This window comes from Carassius carassius, chromosome 38 (assembly GCF_963082965.1).
Source record: "Carassius carassius chromosome 38, fCarCar2.1, whole genome shotgun sequence".
NCBI classification, from domain to species: Eukaryota; Metazoa; Chordata; class Actinopteri; order Cypriniformes; family Cyprinidae; genus Carassius; species Carassius carassius.
In genome coordinates, this window is record NC_081792.1 from 9,005,008 (window position 1) to 9,030,320 (window position 25,313).

General features: G+C 39.5%; 4 protein-coding genes across 8 annotated transcripts in view; 1 reads left to right on the forward strand and 3 right to left on the reverse strand.

The window, feature by feature from the left end:
- The window catches only part of LOC132119277 (calcium/calmodulin-dependent protein kinase type 1-like), a 497,060-nt gene that overhangs the window by 52,310 nt on the left and 419,437 nt on the right, over positions 1-25,313 (forward strand). The window lies entirely within an intron of this gene.
- LOC132119278 (protein kish-B-like) lies at positions 1,290-2,981 on the reverse strand. The gene is made up of 3 exons (XM_059529110.1): positions 2,886-2,981; positions 1,993-2,124; positions 1,290-1,908 (listed from the first exon to the last, which is right to left on the reverse strand). Exons 1-3 carry the CDS (start codon positions 2,893-2,895, stop codon positions 1,826-1,828), a joined length of 225 nt encoding a protein of 74 aa, XP_059385093.1. The 5' UTR covers positions 2,896-2,981; the 3' UTR covers positions 1,290-1,825.
- On the reverse strand, positions 5,841-8,318 carry LOC132118988 (beta-1,3-galactosyltransferase 6-like). Its single transcript, XM_059528732.1, has 2 exons — positions 7,982-8,318; positions 5,841-7,289 (listed from the first exon to the last, which is right to left on the reverse strand). Exon 2 carries the CDS (start codon positions 7,280-7,282, stop codon positions 6,278-6,280), a length of 1,005 nt encoding a protein of 334 aa, XP_059384715.1. The 5' UTR covers positions 7,283-7,289; positions 7,982-8,318; the 3' UTR covers positions 5,841-6,277.
- Positions 11,447-24,787, reverse strand: LOC132119264 (homeodomain-interacting protein kinase 1-like). Of its 5 annotated transcripts, none has more exons than XM_059529078.1 (17): positions 24,432-24,787; positions 22,334-22,967; positions 19,692-20,065; positions 19,403-19,526; positions 18,806-18,925; positions 18,600-18,686; positions 18,327-18,511; positions 18,085-18,235; positions 17,812-17,998; positions 17,140-17,258; positions 16,734-16,868; positions 14,413-14,570; positions 14,170-14,322; positions 13,861-14,004; positions 13,417-13,631; positions 12,953-13,080; positions 11,447-12,872 (listed from the first exon to the last, which is right to left on the reverse strand). In XM_059529078.1, exons 2-17 carry the CDS (start codon positions 22,943-22,945, stop codon positions 12,483-12,485), a joined length of 3,282 nt encoding a protein of 1,093 aa, XP_059385061.1. In that variant the 5' UTR covers positions 22,946-22,967; positions 24,432-24,787; the 3' UTR covers positions 11,447-12,482. The 5 variants fall into 5 exon arrangements, with proteins under 5 accessions (XP_059385061.1, XP_059385060.1, XP_059385059.1 ...); XM_059529077.1 differs by having other exon boundaries at positions 13,861-14,001; positions 22,334-23,016; XM_059529076.1 differs by having other exon boundaries at positions 22,334-23,016; positions 24,432-24,786.

The window sequence follows — 25,313 nt, forward strand, 5'->3', positions numbered from 1 at the left end:
TGCATCAAAACGCTCAAAACACTGCGCGCGGAGGACATCTGCTGGTCAAAGAAAAATACATGCATAAGAAACCTCTTCTCAGTGTTGTATATATTAAAAATATTATGTTCCACCTGTTTACAAATATGAACCTCCAACAGCTATCTATCATTTTCTATAGAGCTTGACTTTGTATATTTACAGGCTGAAAGTTTTACTGAAAGAGGATCGGTGAATTGTGGCCTTTTGTGCATGAAGAGTTGATGATAGGTTCAGATAAGCTTTAGGATATGCATTTGAATGATTAAATACAAAAGAACATCATGTACATTTTTGTAATGTGTAATAGACAAAACTGCATGAACACAAGAAAGGGGAGTGTATACAGTACATGTAGCATCATATGACTATTATCATCATAGGCATTACAGAAATCAGAATTTTTGATTTAGGAGTTGAAAAAGAGAAATAAAGAAATTAAAGACTGAACTTGTGGTGCATTTCCCCAATACGATTAGAATTTTCCTAATAATATCATATCATCCACATATAATATGAAAGCAGGACCATTCAGAAAAGTGTTGACGTCTATGTCTACGTTTATTGTAGTTTTATGTAAGCTCTGTTAGTGGTGTATTTATCAAACCGAATCAAACAGACGGTCTTTACAATAAAATCACATGATGTTGATCAAGAGATTTTGCTTCTACATATATTATAAAATTATGGTATCAAATTAAAATGTTGTACAAGTTTAATTTTGATCTAGTGGCATTACTGAACTAAATCATAGCAGGTGAAAGTGAATGTTTCCATGAAGTCTATGGAAAATCTTCTGTTCATTTGTCCCATGCTGCAAACAATAGGTCTTATATGTTTATTATAAACATTAGCCAAAATTTGAATAACGGCCTAATTAAGCCATCCATGACACCAAAACCTAAATACTGAAGCTCTCAGTATATGAACTTCTATTAAAAAATTGTACAAGATAACATTGTTTCTGCCTTCTTTAACTGTACCCCTCTAAGCCCAAGCAAGAATTGTGCATGTCTGAATCCAGTCCAAATCTTAAAATAAAAATAAAAGTTAAACATTTAGAGATATGGAAAGCAGGTATTAAAGTGTCCCTATTATGGATTTTTGAAAATGTCCTTTCATGCAGTGTGTAACCGCTCTAAGTGAATGAAAACATCCTGCAAAGTTTTACATCTGAAAGTGCACCGTGTATAAAGTTACTGTCTCTTAAAAGAAAGAATCGACTCTGAATCATTGAAAAGAGTCGTTTTTAAAACTAATCCCAACTGTTTTATGTTGAAGTCAACATGAAATATAAGCATATATTCCCCGCTCACTTGTTGGTCTTTTCTCGTTGGTCTGAATGAAAATGCAAATTCATTCTTTGCCACTAGGTGGCGCTTTTGGAGCGGTAAAAACAGCTGCTTCACCAGTAACACTGTAAAACACAGCAGCACTGCGCTCACAAACACTGCTTTATCATCCATTACAGACATGATGACATGAAAATGAGACCAAGCTGACCAATCACCGCAGATTAGTGTCACACACAGGACGGGGTAGGAAAAATTAATTGTTGAGCAAATCGTTTGGGAATCGTTGAGGAAGTAAGATAAAAATAAGTGCATATAAGACAGTGAAAGTGTTTTTTTGTCCTTGCATGCATGTCAACCTGTTGAACCTTTCGTTGCCCATAATAGGGGGGCACTTTAAATTGGTGCTAAACCGCAGGTGGAGTTGTCTCTCTCCTGTAGCCGATGATACTCGCCAGCACTGAATTCTCACTGGTGTTCATAGTCCAGTGTCCAAAGAGAGCGATTCCTCCAGGTCACTTCAGAAAAATCAGGTAAAATCCCATACACATACAGGACCCGGCCACAGCAATGTGGAGCCGCGAGCCTATTACTGCAGCTACAGAGAAAAGAGAAAACACACAGCGCATCAAAACTCACTGCAACGTCATGATCTTCATTATAGATCCCACAGATGGCTTACCCTTGTAAAAGACTCCCCAGACACCTTTCTTTTCAGACAAGAGCCAGCTGTTCAGACGAGGGACCTTCTTCAGGTAAGCACACGTGCAGATGAAAAGAAGCCCAAACACAAGAACCCCGTCGAAAGAGTACACTGTGAATAAAGAGCACACCATTAACCCTCTATTACAAGCAGCTTAATATATATTATACACACACACACACACATACACATACACATATATACATATAATACATTGCTTGCAAAGTAAATAAAATATAATTTTTACACTCGGGCCGAAATAAATTTAGGCCTAAATGTAAGAATGTACATTGCATGCAAAATATCCATCACTTATTTTTAACAAACTAATAAACCTAAGATGTGATGCCGATTCTAAGAAATCTGAATAAATGCATTTAGAAAATTATGAATATTTAAATAAAAATCAAAGAGATGAAAATAGTTACCGTTTGCAATAATGGCTTTTCTTTTCAGTTTATTAGTACAGAAATCTTACGGTTTAATTTATGTGTAAAACAGACGTGTTTGTTTATGTTAAAACTGTGAAACCCAACTTTATATATGCAATTCAGAAACATAAATCTTACACTTAAGCCTAAATATTTTACAAGTCAGTGTTAAATTTAAAGATTCAAACCAAGCAGCCATGTAAGTACAAACAATAACATATATAAAGTTGATGATTTGTCAGTGACACTTGATATCACAACACACCTCATAACTGCAGAATGTGTACAACATTTGACATTAATTTAGATGTAACGCTTTGGCTGCTCAGGTGGATCAATGATGTTGTTCACACAAAGATGAGTGTGAATCTGTTAGACACCAACTCTGATTCTCCGCTGCATTTATTACACTTAACGTTTATCGTTCACGGTTTAACGTACCGTTTGTCATTTTCGCAGCTTTCAGATCCCGTGTTGAGGAGAAACCCAAGCTGCCAGTGTTTTTTTGTTTACTCTCTTCATCAGTTCCGCCAGAGCCCGTAGCGCTTCCGGTGCCCTGGAATTATGGGAAATCGCCGTACAGAATAAAAGCCTTCGCTTTATTACAGATAAAGCTGTCCCGAGGTCGTTTTTAGAGTCGGTAGGTTTCAGACAAATCAAAATATTTGTGGTCTACAGAATGATAATTATTATATCATTATCATATTTTTATATAACGTTATACTTTTAATATATAATTTTATCGATGTTATATATTATAAATAATTATATATTATTCATTACAATATGATTGTTTAAATATATTTTGATCAAATAGGATAGTAATAGAATAATAAATTATTAAATTACACGTTATCTCTCTCTATAATGCTATATAATTTTATATAATGTATAAAATCCCATTATTATTGATAATAATATAGATTTTATAGCTAATGTTATGGAACTTAATTTATTTAAAAATAAATAGTGATAATAATAACATGATGGCTCCTTCAGTAGTTGGCAGCCGCTGTGTTTCATGTTTTATTTCTGTTCTTTTAATGCCACAGTTAAAGGGCTGTTGAGCTATTAGTGTCTACCTCAGCTTTATCATGGCTTCTTAATGGTGAAATTGTTCTGCTGTTATCATAAAACAACATGAGGACCATTAAAAGAATCTATGAATCTTGTTCCACATGCTAAACCAAATTCTGCTTGGATATTGAGAGAACAGGTCTTTGATGAATTTTTCTAAGCAACAAAGCTTAGTGGTAATGAACCTGCATGTAATCCAGCATCAGTCCAGTCGCTCCTCCTGAGATCTAAGCTTTACCTTTAAAACAATCGTGCCTCTGCCTCCTGATGACAGACCTACGATTCAATATCCTGTTATATTACAACACACAGGTGAGATTCAACCTGCTTATGGACTTCATTACTTTATGCAAGTTTTTACGTTTTATTAGAATAAATATTTTTTTAGGCATTTTGAAGGTGAATTTGTGACTGGAATACTAGTTATTAGAACTTGTTTACATGTACTTTCAAATTCCATGGCTTAAAAAAAAGACAATTTGTTAATATTACTTAAAGAAACTAAAATAATAATAATAGTATTGATATTATTGTTATTAATAATAGTAGTATTGATATTGTTCACATTTTAATTAGCCTATTTCTTTAAAATAATTTATAAAATATAGTGTTATATAATTTAAGTCAATAAAATAAATAACCCCAAATAACCTAAAACACCCCCAAATGACATCCTTCTGATTATAAGGTTATTCTCTTTTTTGTGTTAATCAATAAATGTGAATTAGTTCAAATAAAAAAGTATATAAATATATAAAAAATGAATGATAAAATCGCAGAATAAGGTACAGTAATAATCATATATAAAATAAAAATTCTAAATATATTATGACGGAAATAGTTAACATCTGGATCATCAATGTTTGGGTTTTGTTTTAATTCTCTTTAATGTTATCTCATAAAAAAAATAGGAAAACAAGAAACAGAAAGAAGGTATTTTTCAGCCTTTTATTTTCAATATTATATATATATATATATATATATATATACTGTATATATAAACATTGCGTAAGAACCATGTATTCATAAGCTCATAGCTTTGATCACATTGTTCATGTCCTCTCTGTCCATCAGAAAGCTCCAGCTGTTTCACTACTTCATCTCAGCAGACTACTGAAGGCCAGGATGATCTCATCTGTCCAAAGAAACGATTGAATTATCATTGTGGAGTCTTCTAGTCAAAGAGGTTTACATCGTGAGCTGCTAGTCAGCCACAGATGGTGAGTTAGAAACGACAGCAGCTTCTCCTGTTCACTTACAGTATGATTCGAGAAGTTAGCAGGCAATTACAGTCGACTCTTCTGCGACTCGGTGTGGTGCTGTGCTTTCATTAATGTGTGGATGAGTTAAGGCCAGTTCACAGTGATCAGAGCTACTGCAGCCTCAACAGAATCTCAACATAGCCTACTTCTCGTAAAAACCTGTGATTCTTTCCTTTACAGTACGAGCAGGAAGAGCTGAGAGACGCAGAGAGGACCTTCAGAAACAGAGTTTGTTTGAGTGCGGGACAACCGGAGACACACCACCGTCAACACAGAACCATCTTCTCAAACAACTGCTTTGTGTCGCGTCCTCGTCATCGATATGATTCAGTCATTTTGTGTTGTGCTCTCTCACCGATGAGATATGAAATCCGAAATCCTTTTAAAGTGTGAAAATGACTTTTTGCATCACCATCCAGGGTCTAAACTCTTTTAGAGGAGAACATCTTTAAGCACTCGCTCCAACCGTCAGGCTCCAGTGAGTAAGAGATGCTGAGGAAATACACTAAAAATCAAGTCAATATTCTGTTTCACTCTGAAATAAGTCAGTATTGACTTGATATCAAGTCAGTCGCAACTCATTTCATATAGAGATGGGGTCACATCAGCGAAACTTTTCAGACAAATAAGGTCCATTGTCCATTTATCAATAGTGTAGTGATGCATGAAGCAGCACTTAGTCACTTTTAAGCTAAGTAGCTTTATATAGCCCAACACTGTATATTTGGATTAACAAACATGAATCCAATGTCAAATGTTTTCCTCGCGCAGAATTACACTGATCTGAAGACATGGCTTTAGTAAAAATGTTTATTCATTAAAAAATAAAATCATACATGAGGTCTGATGTGGTGTGTAAAAACAGAACAAAAACGTTTAATAAGATCTGAGGTACATTTTTACAACACATAAAACCCTAGAAATACAGCCAGACTTGCCGGCTTAGTTCTCTAATCTTTAATACAGCTTTATCATTATATGGCAAATCTGATGGTAAATCTCACAAAGAAAACCACCTAAGGTTCTCCATCACAACTGAAAACATCCATTTTGTCAAAATGCACGTATATGAACATTTATCTTCAAGTTTCCTTCTCATTAATAAACTGCTTATCAATGTAGATTTATTACAACAGATACACGCCGAACATCTCAGGGTTATAAATGAAGGATAAGATGGAGAATTCAATCGGTGGACATCAAGTACAGAAGGCGTACGCAGAGAATACAGCAGAAATATTTGATATCAAAATTTACCCTTTACCCAGAATCCCCCAGGCTCTCCGTACAAGCTGATTTTATGTACAATCAGCCAAATGAGAGAAGAGCATCTCGATCTCAAAAAGAGCAGCTTTTGAGTAACACCATCCCTCCTACTCTGAATTTAAAACGCCTTTTCAAAAGGTTACGAACTGCTGTTTTCGGCGCGACACACAACATTGATAATAACTTAATAAATAGCAATTGGAAAAAAAATGCCGAAGATCTCCGATGTCAGGGGATGCCGTCCTTCCTCTGGCAGCACTGGGACGGCGGGACGCTCCAGTCGTACATGTAGGACAGCCTCAGTTTGACCTCCTCTTTGCACAGCCTTCCTCTGCGCTGTAGTGTCTGATGCTTCTCCAGCATGTCCTCTAAACTCTGCTTGTGTGTCACCAGGTACTTATTACTGCAGCCGCGCGACTTGTACTCCGTGTCGAAGCGCGGATCGTGAACCCGCTTCACGTCCACCGGGGCCAACCAGGCGCCCAAGGACACGTCCTCACTCTGCCAGGTCTTCAGAAACCGTACATTGAGACGTACGTAGTGCACGAGGTCAGCAGACAGCACGTAGCCTCCACCCAGAGCGTAAGGCAAGTAGTAGTCGCACAGTTCCCACGCACTTTCTTTCCATTTCCCGGCCGTTTTAACTCTCCCTCGGCCGGAGAAGAAGCCCCAGTAGAGTCGGCTGGGCTCTTTCGTCTTCAGCTCCTCTTTGAGAACATCCAAGCGGGCGAAGGTGTCATCGTCGGCCTTCAGAACGAACTTAAAGTCAACATTTTGGTCCAACCAGGAGTACATGTGAAGCAGTTTCTGCGTGAGGTTCTCGTACGAGTCCCGGAGGTCAGGGAGCAGGAGGAGGTCCCGGTGACGGATCTGCTCGGATCCCAGGTTCTGGAGGTCTTCTGGAGGTAAACCCTCGGTGCCGACCACAAACCAGTAGAGCACTTCGGGATCTTGTTTGGTAAGCCAGGTGCTCCGGAGGATACTGCGGCGCTCCGTGTACTTCGGGCCCGTGGTGATGAGGATGGCCAGGAATGAAGAGAGCTGTTTGGCCTGAGGAGGTCCTGCCCAATGCTTCGGTCGTGCCTCGGCCCGCGGCGCTGCCCCTGGGGACTCGGCCGGCTTCAGTGTCTCAGACGTACATTTGGCGAGGAACAAAAGGACGATGGCGAATAGGAAGAAGACACAGAGTGCCAGGGCTGTCTTGTGACGACACAAAAGACGGAGCAGATTCATGATGTCACTGAAGGACAGAAGGAGAGCACACAAGCCTTAACCGTGTAGCCTGTTCACACCAAAACGATCATTTGGTGCAATAAATACATTTGCATGCAACAGATTGTTTTGTTTTTTTAAAGAGAGGTGTGCTGATCTCTTTTCCATCACGCTGAAAAGAAAACAGGTCAACCAATTATGATTCACGCTTTTCGTCATGTGCTGTTTGATTTTAACTTCTCCGTAAAGAAATGCACAATGGTCCATTCTCAATAGTGTAGCAATGTTAAGTCCAAAAGTAACCATGTTCGCAAGTTTTCAATGGAGCTTACCAGCAGAATTAACTAACACACCCCTGATCAATAAACATCACAAGTTTTTTTTTTTTTTTTATACACATTTTTGCTTTGATTCACTATTTATTTAAAAAAAGGTATTTAAAAATAACTAGTGAATTAAAGCAAAAATATGTAACAAAATAAATAAATAAAAATACATTAATAAATAAAAAATGTAGTCTAAGATTTAAAATGTAACGTTAGTCACGGTTCAATGTTTTCTAATAAAAACTGCTGTTTGAAACCATTTGACACAAAGTATAGCATGTCAAATACGTAAACAATCAATAATAATATAAAGAAAACAGTTAACGTTAATAATAAAATTGTATTATTTTGTGGAACCAGGTTAAATAACCACTTCACAAGCACTTTAATTTACCTGCTAGATTCCGTGCAGAGCGATCATTGCCTGCGCTTCTGGCTCGTGCTCTGCATCTTTATGATTATTGTTTTTATAGTCTATGGAATAGAGGCTGTTTTGTTTTACAGTAGCAGCAGCTCTCCGTCTTCTGCCTCCTAGGACAAAACGTACAATATTTACACAGAGCAGACGCACACAGCTCCCGCGACGAATGAAACCCTCAGATTAAAACAGAAAGCAGTTTGCACGCGTCATTATTATTGTTTTTTCAGCTTAAATGCACGCACAAACATTGCACATCCCGTTCACAACCAGACTGAAGTCGCGCTGTTCTGACAGCTGCGTCGACGACTTGCGCCACCTACAGGACTGGATGATTGTATATTTACTTAATGACGGATGTGATGTGAACGATGCCTTTATGGAAGCATATGGGTAGCATTATTCAATTTGGAATGTAATATGCAAAATGACAATGCAATATGTAAAATGACAATGCATTTCTGTATTTACATTTACATTTTCCAATACATTTGTGCAACGTTTGGTGCAAAATGAAAATTAAATTACATAATTTTCATTTGCCATTTCATACACCATTTTTAATATGTAAAATGAATACTAATTTTAACGCTTTATAAGTTGCAAAATTAAAATTAAAATGTATTACAGAAATGATTAGATATGTCTAACATGTTCAAGCCAAAACTGTGGCAAAATGATCATTTAAATGCTATTTTTCTTAAATGCATTAACACTCACAGTCAAGACACTTACGATTGCATTTTCATTCAATGTCCCGCAATGAATGTAGCAAAATTCAATGTGCACATTGAAAATGTATTCAGAGCCAATCACGTGTCCGCCCCCTCCCGACACGTCAATCACTGCGTGAACAAGGCGGGGCTTGCAGAAGGTCAAGAGACTCAAGACTCAAGAAGAGGATTCAAGTGAGAGAACATGGACAAGACAGTTGGTCCGTGTACGTTTTGATAATTTCGGTGTATGGCTTCAATATTTCATTCGCACTTGTGGGCAGAGCTGAAACGCTGCTTTCATCTGATTGGTCGAATCGCTCAACCTTCAGCTCGGTTTTTTCATTCTTTCAGGCAGAATAAGAGTCAGTGCGAGTGAAGCACTGTAATGTCTGAAACTACACTCACTGTTAATTAACATAATATTTTAATCAGATGTAGCTGGGCACATAATTCGTGCTGCTGCGACTTGCAAGAGACCCCGTTAAATTATTTCTAGGTTGTATACTGTATTGTATAAATATTGTCCCACTGATAAAAACAGTGCAAATAGTTCTGTCTCCTTGGATAACAGTGAAGTGGAAATAAATATAGTTAAATTTATGAAATAAAATTAAATAGGATTGTTTGGGAAGGTAAGTCTGGCCAGTTATACAGCAACACGAGTCAGACGAGTCTGAAGATCTGAGCTGAATTTGGTGAAACATTAAAGTTCTAGTCTGTGTCAATTACTCTCATAATAAATAATAATAATAATGTTACCCGTATTTTTCGGTATACGTTGCATCAGTCCAAAAATATGACGAGGAAAAAAACATATAAGTCGCATTTATTCAGAACCAAGAGAAAACAATACCGTCTACAGCCGCGAGAGGGCGCTCTGGGGTAGGCTACAGGAGCACTGAGCAGCACAGAGCTAATTTTACTATTTTTATTTAGAAATGTAACTATAATAATTTTTACAATTATTTATTAATGTCACACACACATACCTAGTGCCTTATGACTTAAAATATGAGAGTGGTAAATGTTACAGACATGGAACTGTTCAGTCTATTATTGATTTTTATGTCCACTTCACTTTTTTCCAAAGAGACAGAACTATTTGCACTGTATTTATCAGTGGGACAATATTCATGCAATACTACAACCTAGAAATAATTTGCAGGTCTCAGCAGCACGAATTATGTGCCCAGCTACATCTGATTCAAATATTATGCTAATTAACAGTGGGCGGTGGTTTCACACATTACAGTGCTTCACTCGCACTGACTCTTATTCTGCCTGAAAGGATGAAAAGACCAAGCTGAAGGTTGAGCGATTCGACCAATCAGATGAAAGCAGCGTTTCAGCTCCGCCCACAAGTGCGAATGAAACATTGAAGCCATAAACCGAAATAATCAAAACGTACACGGGCCAACTGTCTTGTCCATGTTCTCTCACTTGAATCCTCTTCTTGAGATTTGAGTCTCTTGACCTTCTGCAAGCCCCACCTTGTTCACGCAGTGATTGACGTGTCGGGAGGGGGCGGAGACGTGATCGGCTCGGAATACATTTTCAATGTGCACATTGAATTTTGCTACATTCATTGCGGGACATTGAATGAAAATGCAATCGTAAGTGTCTTGACTGTGAGTGTTAATGCATTTAAGAAAAATAGCATTTAAATGATAATTTTGCCACAGTTTTTGCATGAACATGTTATACTTATCTAATCATTTCTGTAATACATTTTCATTTTAATTTTGCAACTTATAAAGCGTTAAAATTAGTATTCATTTTACATATTAAAACTGGTGTATGAAATGACAAATGAAAATTATGTTATTTAATTGTCATTTTCATTTTGCACCGAACGTTGCACAAATGGTATTGGAAAATGTAAATGTAAATAAAGAAATGCATTGTCATTTTACATATTGCATTGTCATTTTGAATATTACATCCCAAATTGAATAATGCTACTCATATGCTTCCATATGCCTTTTCCGTACACCGACGAAAGAAACTCGCTGCTTAAAGGGACAGTTCTCCAGTTGCTGGTACCCGTTGAACTGCATAGTTTTTTTTGGGACCAGCAACTTAAGGTGAACTGTCCCTTTAACTTCAACAGTACAATGTAAACTGTAGTAATATTGTGTATATCTCTGTAGTTTGAACCACATTTGTTAAATCATATAGGAACGTTGTTAACCATGTCGTGTGGTGGAGTAGTAATAACTTATGCTATCTGATTCAAGATTGCAATTAAAGGTAAGATTATAGTTACTAGTTTATTTACACAAAACTATATTTAGGGTTAGGGTTATATTTCTCTCTCTTATATGCAGTTCCCAGATAGCATACGTAGTTCCATTAAAGATCACTTAATCTGGAAAGCACCTGGTGTGTACAAACATCTGAAAGACTTCTTCTTAGATGTCACTTTTACATGTATTCTGACATCTGATAGAAAACGCTAATAAAAAAAAACATCTTGCAGATTTAAATAGAGGTATCTGTACGTGTGCTATCAGGGTTCATTGTCAATTTCTCTGAAATGCTGCTGGAAATCAGACTATTTTCTCCTGTAAGGGAATGTAGTTTTCATCTTGGTGTTCAGTATGATCACGTCTGAAGCTCAAAGTCTTAAACTGGATTGTCTGGAAATGGGTGAGCAAAAAGACAGTGCTGTCTAGACAACTGGGGTAGAGAAGAAAGAAAAGCTAAAAACAGCAAGACACAAAAACTGAACTGATGTTTGTTTATTTGATGGCATTACAACGGAGGTGTTTTTTTTTCCATTGTGGCTTGACACTAGAAAATGTGTACAGTACTTGCTAAAATGTTCTCTGAACTCAAAAACACTGCCAAACATGGAGAGAATGTCAAGGCACGTCCTGTTATTGAGACCAGAACAAGACCGTAGAGGTCCGTCACAGTGTCGTTTCGAGCATTTTCAAAGATCACAGAGTCTGACACACATACATATTTGGTGTTCTCTAGTTTGATAAGCAGACTACTTAGAAATGCTGCAAATAAAGCACACTTAATATCAGAAAACCAATCATCGGTGTGCAATTATGGTTTCTGGAAGTAGCATCACATTTTCATTGGCTTTGACATCCCAGCTCTTCTGTTAAATATCTTTCCCCCCACCTGTTCTCCAATGAGAGTATTGACATCATTAAACAATTTTAGCTAAAAAAAAAACAATAAAATAAAATTGATGTGAAGTTGATGTTACTCCTTAGATCCACTGATATTCCTCACAACATACAATCTACGATTCTACCAGGACTTTTATTTGACTAACATATAGCGCTAACTTAAATAACAATACGATTAGGGCACATAACTTTTTTTTTTCTTCCTCTTTCCACATCTTGACCTTCCGGTGAAGTGGTTGAGAACCAGTCAGCTTCACGGTCAAACATAACTTAGAAACATGAGATCCTACGACAAAAAAAACACGACACTGAATCTAAAAACAAACTGGAGTATAAACGAGTCAAGGATTAGTGTAAAAGGATTTTAGTTGAACCGACAAATCTACGGCATTGCGATCCCCTGTTCCTTTATGTCAGCATTATTCCGCTATTGCTTATGAATTAAAAACACGTCAGCGTTCCTTGAGCCAAGAAAATAAACTCTCCTAACCGGACACTGGATTTCTCGGCAAACAGATGCAAAACGACATGATAGATTTATAAAACATAAATAGGACAGCTCAAACCAGTTGCAGCAGTTGACGGCAGGTGTGTCGTGACCACAGTCTGTTTGTGTCATATATAGGGGTACTGAGGGACCCTCCGCGGGCTCAGCTGATACCCGCTGTAAGCCCCGCCTCCTCTAGTGGTGCTGGTGTAAGGATGGGTGGAGTAATGTTGCTGGTAGTGGGCGGAGAGTCCGTGGACCACGCCTCCAATGGAGTCCTTTGGGATAAGACTGGCTGCATAGTGACTAGAGGGCGGGGCCAGCACGGAGGGGGAGGAGCCTTGTACGAGCAGGTGCTCCATGTGGGATGCGGGGGTGGGATAGGTGTAGAGGCTGGGGGTGCTGGTGAACAACGAAGCCTCCTGGAGACTGTAACGAGTTGAGGCCGGTGGGTACGTGTGCTGTCGGCGCAGGGAGGATGAGCCACCGGATGCTTCTTGGGATGAGGAGACAGTTGTCTGGAAAAAGGAAAACAGGAAACTGAACCACACGTTCTTTTTGATACACTGCGGCACGGAGCATGCACAGAAGCGGTCACCTGACTGAGGTTCAGTGGTTGAGATCTGCTGGGCTCCTGTAGGTGGTCACTGACGCTCTCTCCTGAGCTGCTCGGCTGCCTTGTGGCGGCGGCTCTCTTAGGCTTCATGTAGTAATTCTGTGCAAGACCTGAAACATAGGTGACGCATTCCTTTAATAAAGAATTGTGGTAACACTTTAGAATAGGTAACACCTATTAGTTGCTTATTACCATGCATATTACTAGAATATTAGCCATGTATTAGTGCTAATTAAGAACATATTAATGCCTTATTCTACATCCCTAATCTTACCCAATACCTAAACCGAACAACTACCTTACTAACTATTAATAAGCAGCAAATTAAGAATTTATTGAGAGAAATGTCGTAGTTAATAGTTAACCTGCGTAACCTATTCTAAAATGTTACCAGAGTTGTTGAGCAAGCTCCAGCGGATACACATTGGACAGCAGCTAATACTCACCTACAGCCGATGGGGGAAGTTTGGCTGATATGGAGTTTTCCACAGGCTGAGCTTTCACAGATGGAGCCACCGCTGCCAGGGATTTGGACAGTCTTGAGGACTGGACCCCCACGTGACTGCTCTGGGGTTTGGGAGTCAGAGGACTGGCGGTGGAGGAGTCCGAATCGTGAACGGTCAGACAGCTGATCACATTAGTCCTGTGGCTGGGGCCACAGCTGCCAGAAACAAAAAAAACTGAATAAATATGAAATATAAATTTTTTATACCATTATAAAATATCTAGACAGTCCCTTTTGATCAATTTGTGGCATCCTCGCAGAATAACAGTAGTATTACCATTATTATTATTATTATTATTATTGTTTTTGGAAATCTTTCTTACCTCAAACCTTTTGTTGCGTATGTGAAAACACGCAGATCACAGCAGGAAGTGACCTCACTCACCTAGCAGGGTGGAACTTCCTGTCGTCCTCGTCTTCAGAGTCACTGTGTATGGTGATGACGCTGACAGCAGGACTCGGGGTGTCGCAGATGATGATGGGCTGAGGGAGAATAGCACTGAGCGACTGAGAGCCCACCAGAGCACTGCTGGGAACACAGAAATATACAGACAGATTTATCACCCTCAAAAAGCATCTGGACACCTAATGTACATCCTCGCAATAGTGTATCAAATCATGTGATTAGATTTTTTTTTAAATAGCACACAAAACAAAAATAACATTTGAGTGTTATAAGTGAATGTGCCAATACCTGCTTCCAGTGTCACAACAGACCCTGCTCCTCTTGTTCTGAGACCGTGTGACTGTAGACGCTCCTCGACTGAGAGACTGAGAAAGATTGAGGCCGCCAAGGATGTGTGGGTTCTGCTGGACGACGCCATTGTGCTGACCGCTGCGTGACGCCCTGCAGGAAACAGCCAACCAATCAGTATCGAGCACAAGCAAACATCTACCATGCTATAATGAAAGTTTATGATTCTTCCTAAACATTCACCTCCAGCTTGAAGTCTGTTTAGAGGTCTGGGACAGTAGGGTCTCCGGAGGAGATTCGGTCACTGCGGGCTGGTGGCTGGGGTTGTGGATGGTCATGCCAGGCACCTGCTGCCACGCGGAGGGTATGAGGATCTGCTGGGTTCCCGCCGGCCAGGCCTGCTGGAGTACGACAAAATATATGCCTTAGTGACACTGGCACTCGGAAAAACACTTAAACAAGTCTTGACTGTCAAGCAAACTTAAAATGTTTCACTGGCAGTAGATAAAAACAGCCATGTCCAAACCTGCACCACACAATGAGTGACACTGATGCATATATAGCCATTCAATCCTGAATAAAACATTTGTGCCATGCCAGAATGATCAAGAACTCCAACTAACATGCTGATGTAACATCACTGCACACAATGACACCAAGAAAATAATACTAAAATAATCCATCAACGCACAAAACAAAATACGCAATTCTCTCCCGGAGCATTAGATGCCATTTCGCATGATTTTAAAAGCCAAGACAAGCACGGCATGCATAAATCATACACAAGCGTTAAAAATGAAAGATGGGGGCAGGAAAGAGCAGTCCAGCAACCTGTTGGGAAAAATCATGGCTGTTAAATAGTCAGAAAACAGTGAGTGTTTCCACAGAGCAAAACTGGCCAAAAGATCTGCCATGCCAGTATGGACAGCACTAGAGTAACCTGCGGACAGACATGGCTATGACAGGGAGAGGAACACGGCTGTGAGTGTTTTTGAGCTGTAGACAAGGTCAGTGTCCTCCCCTGAGACAAGAAGGAGGGCCAAACAGACGGTGGGGCCGGGAGGAGGGATATATTCACACAACAATAAGCTGCAAGCAAAGCACAGAAGAGTCAGCACATGCCTCCCATGCCTGTAGCAGACCTGCACGGAGAGAGAATGACGAGGGACGGACTGAGATGGAAAAGAAGGGGAGAACAGGCAAAAAGTAGGCCCCTTTCGCTATAATCAATATATCGTCTTATGGCACTTTGTGTAAGTGACCTCAATCCTTTTTGGTGATGCAATATACTGCCCATTATATTTATATAAAAATGTATGTCACCATGTTTATTTTATTATTCTTGCACCAGTGTCTTTTGCAGCTTTTTGTACATAACACAATGTCGTTGGTGCTAGCTCAAATTTAAGAAAACGATTTACAAGAAAAAAGCTTAATCTGCAGATATGACCTTGTTTAGGGATCTGCTAAATAGGGATTGTGTTTTATTTAGCAATACAGTGCACCCTTAATTTACAGAGAAAAGGGCAGGGGAAAATCTCCATACAAGTTCTTTGTGAATTCTTCTTTTTTTTTTCAACTTTTCACTTTTTGTTAGAAAATGTTTATTTACTATTTATTCAAGTTTAAGGTATCTAATATTTTGATACTTAATTTCCATGTTCAAAATATTCTTAAGAATTAAGTTTTTCGTCACTTGAAAGTGTGTTGGCCTTTTTGCATTATTATGCTTTTATATTATGATTATATATTCAGTTGCATAAAATGGTCTTAAAATGAAAATAATATTGTTTATCGCAATTATTTCTTGGGCAATTTATTGCACAACAAAGATTTGTTATCATGACAGGCCTAGCAGAAAGAAAGATTAGAAGTGTGTGTGTGTGTGTGTGTGTATATATATATATATATATATATATATATATATATATATATGAGAGAGAGAGAGAGAGAGAGATCAGAAAGAAAGTTAAAGGAAAACACCATAAAAACAGAAGGGATGATTAAAATAGAGAGCTGAAAAAAAGAAAGGAAAAACTCAGAAAGGAAAATGATAGGGGTCAAAAATAAAAACAGAGATGGGGATAATAAATAAAAACTAAATATGCCAAAAAGGTCACTAAAGATCAAAGAGGATCCAGAATGATCAAAGTGAGATCAGAAAAAAAAATATGGTTATTGGACAAAAGATCAAAGTGTCACTGAAAAAACAACAACAACAAAAAGATCAAAAAATGCTTAAACAAAAAGATAACCAAGAGATTAAAGAAGATCCTAAGTTATCAAAGAAAGGTCAAGAAAAAAAGATAAAGAGTCTGAAAAAAAGATCAAAAAAAGATCATTGAGGATCCAGAAGAATTATCAAAGAGAGATCTGAAAAAAAAAGATCAAAGAGTGAGCCGAAAGAAATAAAAGATATGGTCTATAACAGAGAGACCAGAATGAGACTAGGATTTGAAGGAAAGATGCATTTAAGCAAGATTTTGGAAAGAGCCCAAGAGAGGAAGTGGGTCAATGAGAATTGATGATGTTAGTGTTAGAGCTCTGGGTGGGTCTCTCTTTACCAGCACTGTGGCTGTCTGCTCCAGCAGGGCAGGCCTTCCTGCCCCACAGCCCAGTGCCAGGGGCAGAGGGTACTGGGACGCCACTCCTGCTGTGTGAGGGTGCAGCGTGGCCACCATCAGAGGCGTGCAGGAGCCCTGTGGAGGGGAGCACCATGGAGGGAAAGGGCAAAAATCATGGAAAGATTAGACATAAGGTCAGACTCAGGTCAGGGGTACAAGGCTGTGAGCTCAGGTACCATTTACAGGCACTTGCCAGCAGCCGAACAGCTGTCCATGCAGACTTTAAGGACTGACGTTTCCTCTCCAACTCAGCTGGATTAATTGGCAGTTCATTGGATTGCAGTGATGGACTGTCAGCTTTAGATATTATGCCACTGTTCCACAAACAATGTGCTGCATGTCTTACCTGCGTCAGCATGCTGGGCTGAATCTGAAGCGGCTGCGTGGACTGGTTCTGCTGGACAACAGGAACACCGTTCTCCATCCGAACAGGATAGCTAGAGGTTTTATTCGAAGATGGAAGCCCTTCAAGCAAAAAACTAAAACAAGTGAGTGTTTTTCAAGGATGGGAAAGCCTTGCATTATCGTATCACATTAATAATCAACTGTAAAACATCTTGCACTAATAGCAAAACAATCATGAAACAAATTCTGAATGACTCAAGCGAAAATAAATACAAATTTAAGGCCGAACAGTAGAGGGCGCAACATGAACGCAAGAAGAGAACAGGAAACCCTGGTAATTTTAGCAAATAAAAATGAAATAGACATGATGTTTAAGAAATTTGTGGTTCAATTATCGAAGGTCAGCAGCAAAAACATTGGTAGATTGAGCGACAATTAAATCCATAAAGTATTTTTGCGACTGTTAGAAGTGTCAGTTATCACTTCCATAAACAAATAAAATATCAAATAAGTCCAAAATTAACTGCATGCATGCCAGCTTAATTTCACCATGTGACGTCTCTGAGACGAGATATACATCAAGAAAATAGTTAACTGTATTAACTACAAGTGGATGGAGTCTGGCTTATCGAGGGGACATAAATCACCCGCAATGCACCCTGCTCCAGCTCACCTTGGATAGCGGTGGGGGGGCAGACGATGAGGGTTTGCTGGAAAGGTTCGGTCTGAGCACACAGCTGAGTGGGGCGGGTCTGCAGTGGGATGCTGGGCTGGGCCAGGCCTGGGATGTTAATGGTAGCCTGCTGGTAAAGTGCCGGTTGGTAGTTAAGGAGAGGAACAGCTCCAGCAGCAGACGGAACCTGAGAAAATTAACAGCAACGTTAAAGACTGATGGGAATCCAGATCATTTGCATGTGTATTTGTAACCCGGCGGTTTTCCCCTCACCTGGCTGTGCTGGTTCAGCTGGCTGCTGAAGGTCACCGTCAGGTTTCCTGCAGTTCCAGGAACAGCGTTAGCAGCAAACAGGGCTTTCCCACTGTCAAAGCTACCGTTCCTTCTCTTGCAGATATCCATGTTCTGGAAACACGACTTCACACTACAAAAACATATGATACGAGAACAAATTTAAAACACACTTCTTCAAATGAACCAGTTCTAGAAGTCTACATGTCTTCGAAAGGACGTACTGTGAGCTGTGAGGGAAGTTCAGCAGGTGGCTCATGGTCACAAACGGATGCGCCAGGGTCTTTGTGGGCGTAATCCTTTTATCAGCGTCCAGTCTCAGCATCCTCTTCAACAGGTCAATCAACTCCTGACGGTCCGCCTTCTCCGCCAACATGTCCGTCCCTTCTAAATGAGTCGGCAGATTGACCTGGAAACCAATCAATGCAATCAGAAAGTGTTCGACTGATCTATTAAACTGATGACACGTTCCATCCCATGCATGTATTTCTAATTACCTGCATCATGTCATCTAAACAATTGAAGATGTATTTTCTCGCTTCTTTTGACTTGATGCCCATTTCGGCCTCATGCTCAGATGGGGTCTAGAAAAATACACAAGTCTTAGTCTAATTCAGTATTATGCAACCTTTTTTGAATAAGAAACTATTCAGTCATTCAGTGTTACTTATGTTTTTATGAAAACAGAAGTATGGGTGCTGACTTTTATCCTCCACAGTGGGTAGCTGGAGTCTGGTCCTCTCTTGAAGAAGCGGCTTGTCTTTGTGCCAGCACTCAAGAGATACTCAGGAGGCAATCCCTGTGTCTGAGAAATGTACCGAATCTGGAGGGGGGAAATGGGAAAGGTCAAAGTTAGTACAAGGAGTCGGAGGATTGGGTGTACATTTCTGGGATCATGAATGTTTTCTGCTGGTGTAAGGTAAAGTCATTCCAGTCTTTGATTGGCTACAGCCAATTAAAGGTCTTGGCGATGTTAGATGCTCGGTTTTTAAACTTGAGAACGTGAGTGCAGAATGACGCGTATGATGTGCGACCGGCTATCAATGCTGAATCATGTCTAGAGGCATCTTTTATATATATATATATATATATATATATATATATATATATATATATAAAAAAGTATTACTTGATCAGAACATATAGCGCTTGCATGAAGTGACACAGACACAAATAACTAAGGTGACAAGTAAAGACAATATACAGTTGTAGAGCTCCTTTGAATGCCATTTGAGATCGAACTGAGAGAGGTGAGAGCTAATATTATTTCTGATAATAACAAGAACATAACATGTGTGACCTGGTCATATTCTGAAGCTCCTGGATATAGCGGCCAGCCCAGAAAGAGCTCTGCAATCACACAACCCAGTGACCACATGTCGATGGCTTCGCAGAACGGCAGACCAAGGATGATCTCAGGGGCTCTGAGGATAGAAAGCAGAAGAAAAATATCATAATCTATGCACGTAGGTTGCTTCTTTCTTTTATGAACGCGTTTAGGAGTTAAACGGGTGATTATTACAACATCATAATGTCATAACTGTGGGATGTGGGATCAATAAGCATGTACAATACAGATAACTGCTCACCTGTAGTAGCGAGACTGGAGGTAAGTTGAGCAGACGGCTTTGGAGACGTGACTGGCTGAGCCGAAGTCGATAACCTTTACCCTGTAGGGCTGTCGGATGGGGTCCACCAGCATGATGTTCTCAGGCTTCAGATCAGCGTGGATGAGACCCAGGCTCTTCAGCTTCATCAGGGCTGTGGCCACCTGCTGCAGGATGGGTCGGATGTGTCTTAGGGGCAGCGGGCTGAACTTACTGTGCTTCAGGAAGTCGTAAAGGTTCTGCTCGAGCATTTCAAACACCAAGCACGTGTGGCCCTTTTGCTGGAAACACTCGTAGGAGCGGACAAAGTTGAACTCGTCAGCATTCTCCGCGCTGAGCCGGTTCAATATGCTCACCTAGGAGAGATATTAAAGTGCTCTTATTATGGATTTTTGAAAATGTCCTTTCATGCAGTGTGTAACACAGCTCTAAGTGAATGAAAACATCCTGCAAAGTTTTAAATCTGAAAGTGCATCATTTTTAAAGTTACTCTTAAAAGAACGAGTCGACTCTGAATCATTGAAAAAGAGTAGTTTTTAAAACGAATCCCAACCGTTTAATGTGGAAGTCAACATGAAACATTAGCATATATTCCCGCCAACTTGTTGGTCTTTTCTCGTTGGTCTGAATGAAAATGCTAATTCATTCTTTGCCACTAGGTGGCGCTTTTGGAGCGGTAAAAATAGCGGTTTCACCAGTAACACTGTAAACAAAGCAGCACTGCGCTCACAAACACTGCTTTATCATCCATTACAGACATGATGACATGAAAATGAGACCAAGCTGACCAATCACCGCAGATTAGTGTCACACACAGGACAGGTGTAAGTAAGATAAGTAAGATAAAAACATATTTAAGTATATTTTATTTACAATAAAAGTGTTTTTTGACATTACATGCATGTCATCCTGTTGTTGGGACTCCCAAAACCAAAATATTAACCTTTCATAACCTATAATAGGGGCACTTTAAGTGCCAATTACAAATATGAGCATCCACAAAGAAAATCTGAAAACAATCAGGATTACTTTTTAGAAAGTAATCTTTGTATTCATGTTGGCTTCATATGAATCTGAATAATCTTTTACAAAAATTAAAGGCAGACCACATGACATTTTACACCCTCAATTGACCTTTCTTTGTCTAATATATCATATCTGTCCTTGACAATTGTGGTCACATTTTAAAACAGTCATTTTAAAAGGACATTTTGCATGAGAGCAAAAGAATTCCCCATGCAAATTTCACAATGGCTCAATTGGTTGCCCTGACCAACAGAAGCTGCTTGGTTTGAGCGGTTTCATACATCTACACTATTGACAATAGACATCTGACCTTTTTTTGTATGCAAAATTTCCCCTTTGCAACCGCGTCTTTAGTCAAAAGCGTCTGCAGAGGCCTCCTCTATCATGTCCCATTTTGTTTTTTTCCGCACGTTGGTTACACAATACGGCATTAATTTTGGTAGACGAATGTTTTTCAAATTCTGTAAACAGTTTTATATCAGTTTATGGTTTCAATAGTAATACATTTTGCCACACTAACTATAGGGTTAATCGCTGATCTATAATAGAGAACTGGATTGCTGATAGCGTCACGCCGCCATATTGGTTTTCCCTAGAATTACCATACATTATATTTAATTAATAAGAATTTTTTTAAAATTTAATGAGAAAACATAACCTAACAAGTCAGCGGTTTTAAATCTGAAGTATCTCTGTACATTCTTACAATGCAAATAGCCTAGGCATTTAAATGTTTGTTTTTTTTAATATCGGGATTTTCCCCTAATGTTACTTATTAAAAAGCTAAGTCTATTAAATGCCGCTCCATTTGAAAGCAGATGATGATTTAGCGGTAATCACGGAACCTGATTTACTGACTAGATGTGCATGATCATATTGTTAGATATATCCCCCACCCCTATCGCTTATCCTGCCCAAAAAGACCATAAATATTGCAGATAACGTGAAGTAAAAATGAATTTACATACACATAACATAACTAATCCTGTTTGACTGATTTGCTTCAAATCGGGTGATTTTAGATCCGCAGTTTGCATGTGACTCAATTGTGCTCTCTGCAGGTAGGGATTCGTCTGTTAGGAGTTTAGAACGCGATTAGCGATCCGGATATATATATACAGGTCAGTGGGGTTAATTCACGGCAAAATGAAAACCGTCATCATTCACTCACCCTCATGAAGTTCCAAAAGATATTAAATTTTACTTCTTGCCTTTATGCCCCTTCAAAATAAAAAAATAAATAAATCTCAAAATTAATTTAATTCATAAATTAAAACAACACAGGCTTATTATAGGATAACAGTATTCAAGGCACTGTATGTAATTAAAATTGTAATATCACTGAATAAATTAACCGACAGATAGGACAAAATTAGCATCATGTCATTTACTTATTAACCCTATTAGCTTGAGGGGAAACAAGGGCAAATTCATATTTAGTTTCATCATGGAGTAAGTGAAAGTAGAAGAAAAAAGGCATGCCAGTTGCAGTCTGCAGCAAAATTAGGTGGAAATGAAACACAGTGAAATCTTGATAAGGTGATAACCCCGAGATTGGAAAACAAAAACCCAGAAACGTAGATACCATCATAACATACCTCGATCTGTCCCTGACGTGCATACGATGGATGGTTCTTCAGGATCTTGATGGCCACAATCTCATTAGTTCCTCTTTTCCAGCACTTGGCCACCTGCCCAAACGTGCCCCGGCCAAGAAACTCAAGAACTTCGTAGCTGTTGGAGACGGAGCAGAGGATCTCGTGCTGGACCAGCTGGTAGTCCCCTTCCCCGTTGGAGCTGCTGCTTTTGGTGGTGGGGGCCGAGTGGGGGATGGACTGGGCAGTGGTTCCCGCTCCTCCTGTACGTGTGGAGAAAGCAGGAGCCGAGAGCTCCTCCAGGATCTGAACGCTGCCGCTGCCGCTGCCTCCAGAGCTCTCCACTTCCTCATGCTTCCTCTTCATGCCGTACCTGTGCCCGCGGGAGGACTGCGACTCCGTGTGGTGGGCGTTGTGCGATGTTCTGCGACTGGACCCCCGTGGGAGGCTCCCGGTGCTGTCTGCGGCACGGACCACCACCTGGCCCCGGGACGCTGGGGGGAAGATCAGGCCGGAGGTGCCGAAAGGGAGGCCCGCAGCGGGGTTGAAGCTGTACTGACCCACAGAACTGTACGCTTCACTGGAAGCATCCCAAGCACAGCTCTCCACTTTCATTTTCTTCACCCTGCAGAAGGCACTGGAAGACACAGACGGAGGGGAGAAAACCTGCAGCTGTGAAGCCATGCCTGCGAATAGTGAATAAACGTGTCTGGCTTTGATGAATTCAGAAAGAACACAAAAGATGGCAATGCTGAAATATCAAATATGAGAATGATATTGAAATGACTGTCAGCTCCATGTAGTAAAGTATCTCTACAGCATTAGAGGGAAAAACCTGCCGTGTTGATCAAATAACCACATTTTAATATTACATTCGAAAAATTCAATAAGTTGTTTGTCTGGAGTTGGTTGTTACTTCAAAAAAGCACACTTAAAGTGAAGAAAAATATCTCTCTCTCTTAAAACTTGCAAACAATTTCATTATGATCTGTGACCGTGCAGACAAAACATGCACAGATTACTAATCTATAAAACTGAGCCCGTTATATTAATCACATAACAGAACTGGTGGGGACTCAGAAAGATTTTTTTTATCCTGTCAGAATTCAAGATATAGAAGATTTGTATTTATTTTAATCTAAATCAAGTATAATGTAACAATTGTGATAAAAATCTGTGATATATGAATTATTTTATAACTGAAATAAAGCTATATATCTATAAATTATCTGTAATCTCTCAATATATAATAGGAGTAATTTTATAGTGGAAATACTGCAAGTCGAACAACTAAAGGCAGGTAAAATTGTGAAATGTTTCGTCTCGTATCTGAATTATCGATGCACACCGAGGGATTTCAACGACAGCTCAGACCGGTAAAATCAAATATTTTATTTATTTACATATGTATTATTATTTACTATCCTGTGGATTGAGGGTCTGTCTGTGTGAAACCCCGGATGGATTCACACAAGAACATTCAGAGACTCCGACTGCAAGCAGAACATCGCATCTAAAACACTTAAATCGAAAAAAAAAATAAAAATAAAAATAAAAATAATCTTTTCGTCAAAACAACCGAAATATCAAAGATTTCACACAGTTGCTGGTCGTCAGGTGTCAGATATAAGAGTTTTAAAGCGATACCATCCCGCTGTATGTTTACAACACCAAACGACTCCACCCTTTTCCCCTTTTCGAGAAAACTGCGCTAATGTCGCGAAGCAAATAAAGGGGGAAACAATGCGATGATTTTTGCTTTCTATATGAACATTATTATCGCAAGCTCTGAACGGAGTGACGCGCGCCGACGTCCTCGAATCTACACACGTCATAAGTTCGCTACATTGTATCATATGTCTGCTACTAGGCAACCAATCGTCAGAGTTAGTGTTACAATATAACGCATCGTTAATATATTTAAAATAAAAAGCATTGTAACTCAGAAAAAAAAAATAATCACCAGAGCTCAACAAAACCTACCCTCCTTTACAAAAAAAATTAAATCAAGTCAAACGCATTATTTTCTACATTAGTATAATTAAAGACACTTATGTGGATGTATATATCATGGATGTTTAGTGCTATATTAATAGCCTACCTGCGCGTGTTGTTAATCGTGGTGTCTGGGCAGAGGAGAGCTTTAAATCCCTCGGATCTGGATTCTAGGCCTTCATTGTTAGTGAGCAGCTCCGGCCCTGCAGTTAACTCGAAAATAAACCGCGATCGGGATAAAAATACAGCTCCATCAGTCGCTGAGAAGGGAGACCGGGCACCTGTTCATCAAATAGTCGATTTCTGTCCTTGTACTAAAAAGCCCTGTTTAAAATCCGGGCAGAAAAAGTCTGTTGTGCTCCCCGGTAAATCCACTGCCTGACTATCAGCTGCTTCAGTCAGGCTTCCTGTGCACGGGCTCGGCACTGCGCATGCGCACACGGCTCACGCGTTGTGTAACGCACTGAGATCAGCAGCTGTTGAAGCCCACCCGGGAAATACCATCTACATCTGTGGAAAAACCGTGGCCTGCTCATCATGTTTCCCGATACTATTGGACACGCATACTGACGCACAACCTTGATATATAATAAATATTAAAAAATCTTACAAAACATCATTACGAGACATCACGTCTATAAATATTATGTGAACACGATTTCATCAAGTACAACATGTTCCTGGAACAACTTTCCAATCAAGTTTTCAAGAAATGTCAGTTATTCAGCTATCATTTCTCTCTGATTTTAGGAATAAATTATGGATAGGTTTAGGTTTAGGGGTTTGGATTGGGTTAAGTCTATATTTATGGACAGTAATGTTGATCCAGGAACATGTCTTACTTGGTAAAATCACCGCGACCAAATATTACACACATGCATAATGACATGAAAATGTACGTCCATATAATAGACTCGTGTCTGACTTTAGGCCAATGTGGTTTATTGTGTTGGCTTGTTTAGCCAACAGTTATAAAAAATAAAAATAA

Bases quoted from the DNA above. Each gene is read 5' to 3' on its own strand.
- LOC132119278 (XM_059529110.1), bottom strand. The intron at 1,909-1,992 runs GTAAGCCATCTG...TTTTCTCTGTAG, and splicing joins CTGGGGAGTCTTTTACAAGG to CTGCAGTAATAGGCTCGCGG.
- LOC132118988 (XM_059528732.1), bottom strand. From the start codon at position 7,282: ATGAATCTGCTCCGTCTTTTGTGTCGTCACAAGACAGCCCTGGCACTC.
- LOC132119264 (XM_059529076.1), bottom strand. From the start codon at position 23,014: ATGGCTTCACAGCTGCAGGTTTTCTCCCCTCCGTCTGTGTCTTCCAGT. The intron at 18,687-18,805 runs GTCAGCACCCAT...GTATTTTTCTAG, and splicing joins ACCCACTGTGGAGGATAAAA to ACCCCATCTGAGCATGAGGC. The intron at 17,259-17,811 runs GTGAGCTGGAGC...TTTTGCTTGAAG, and splicing joins CCCCCCCACCGCTATCCAAG to GGCTTCCATCTTCGAATAAA.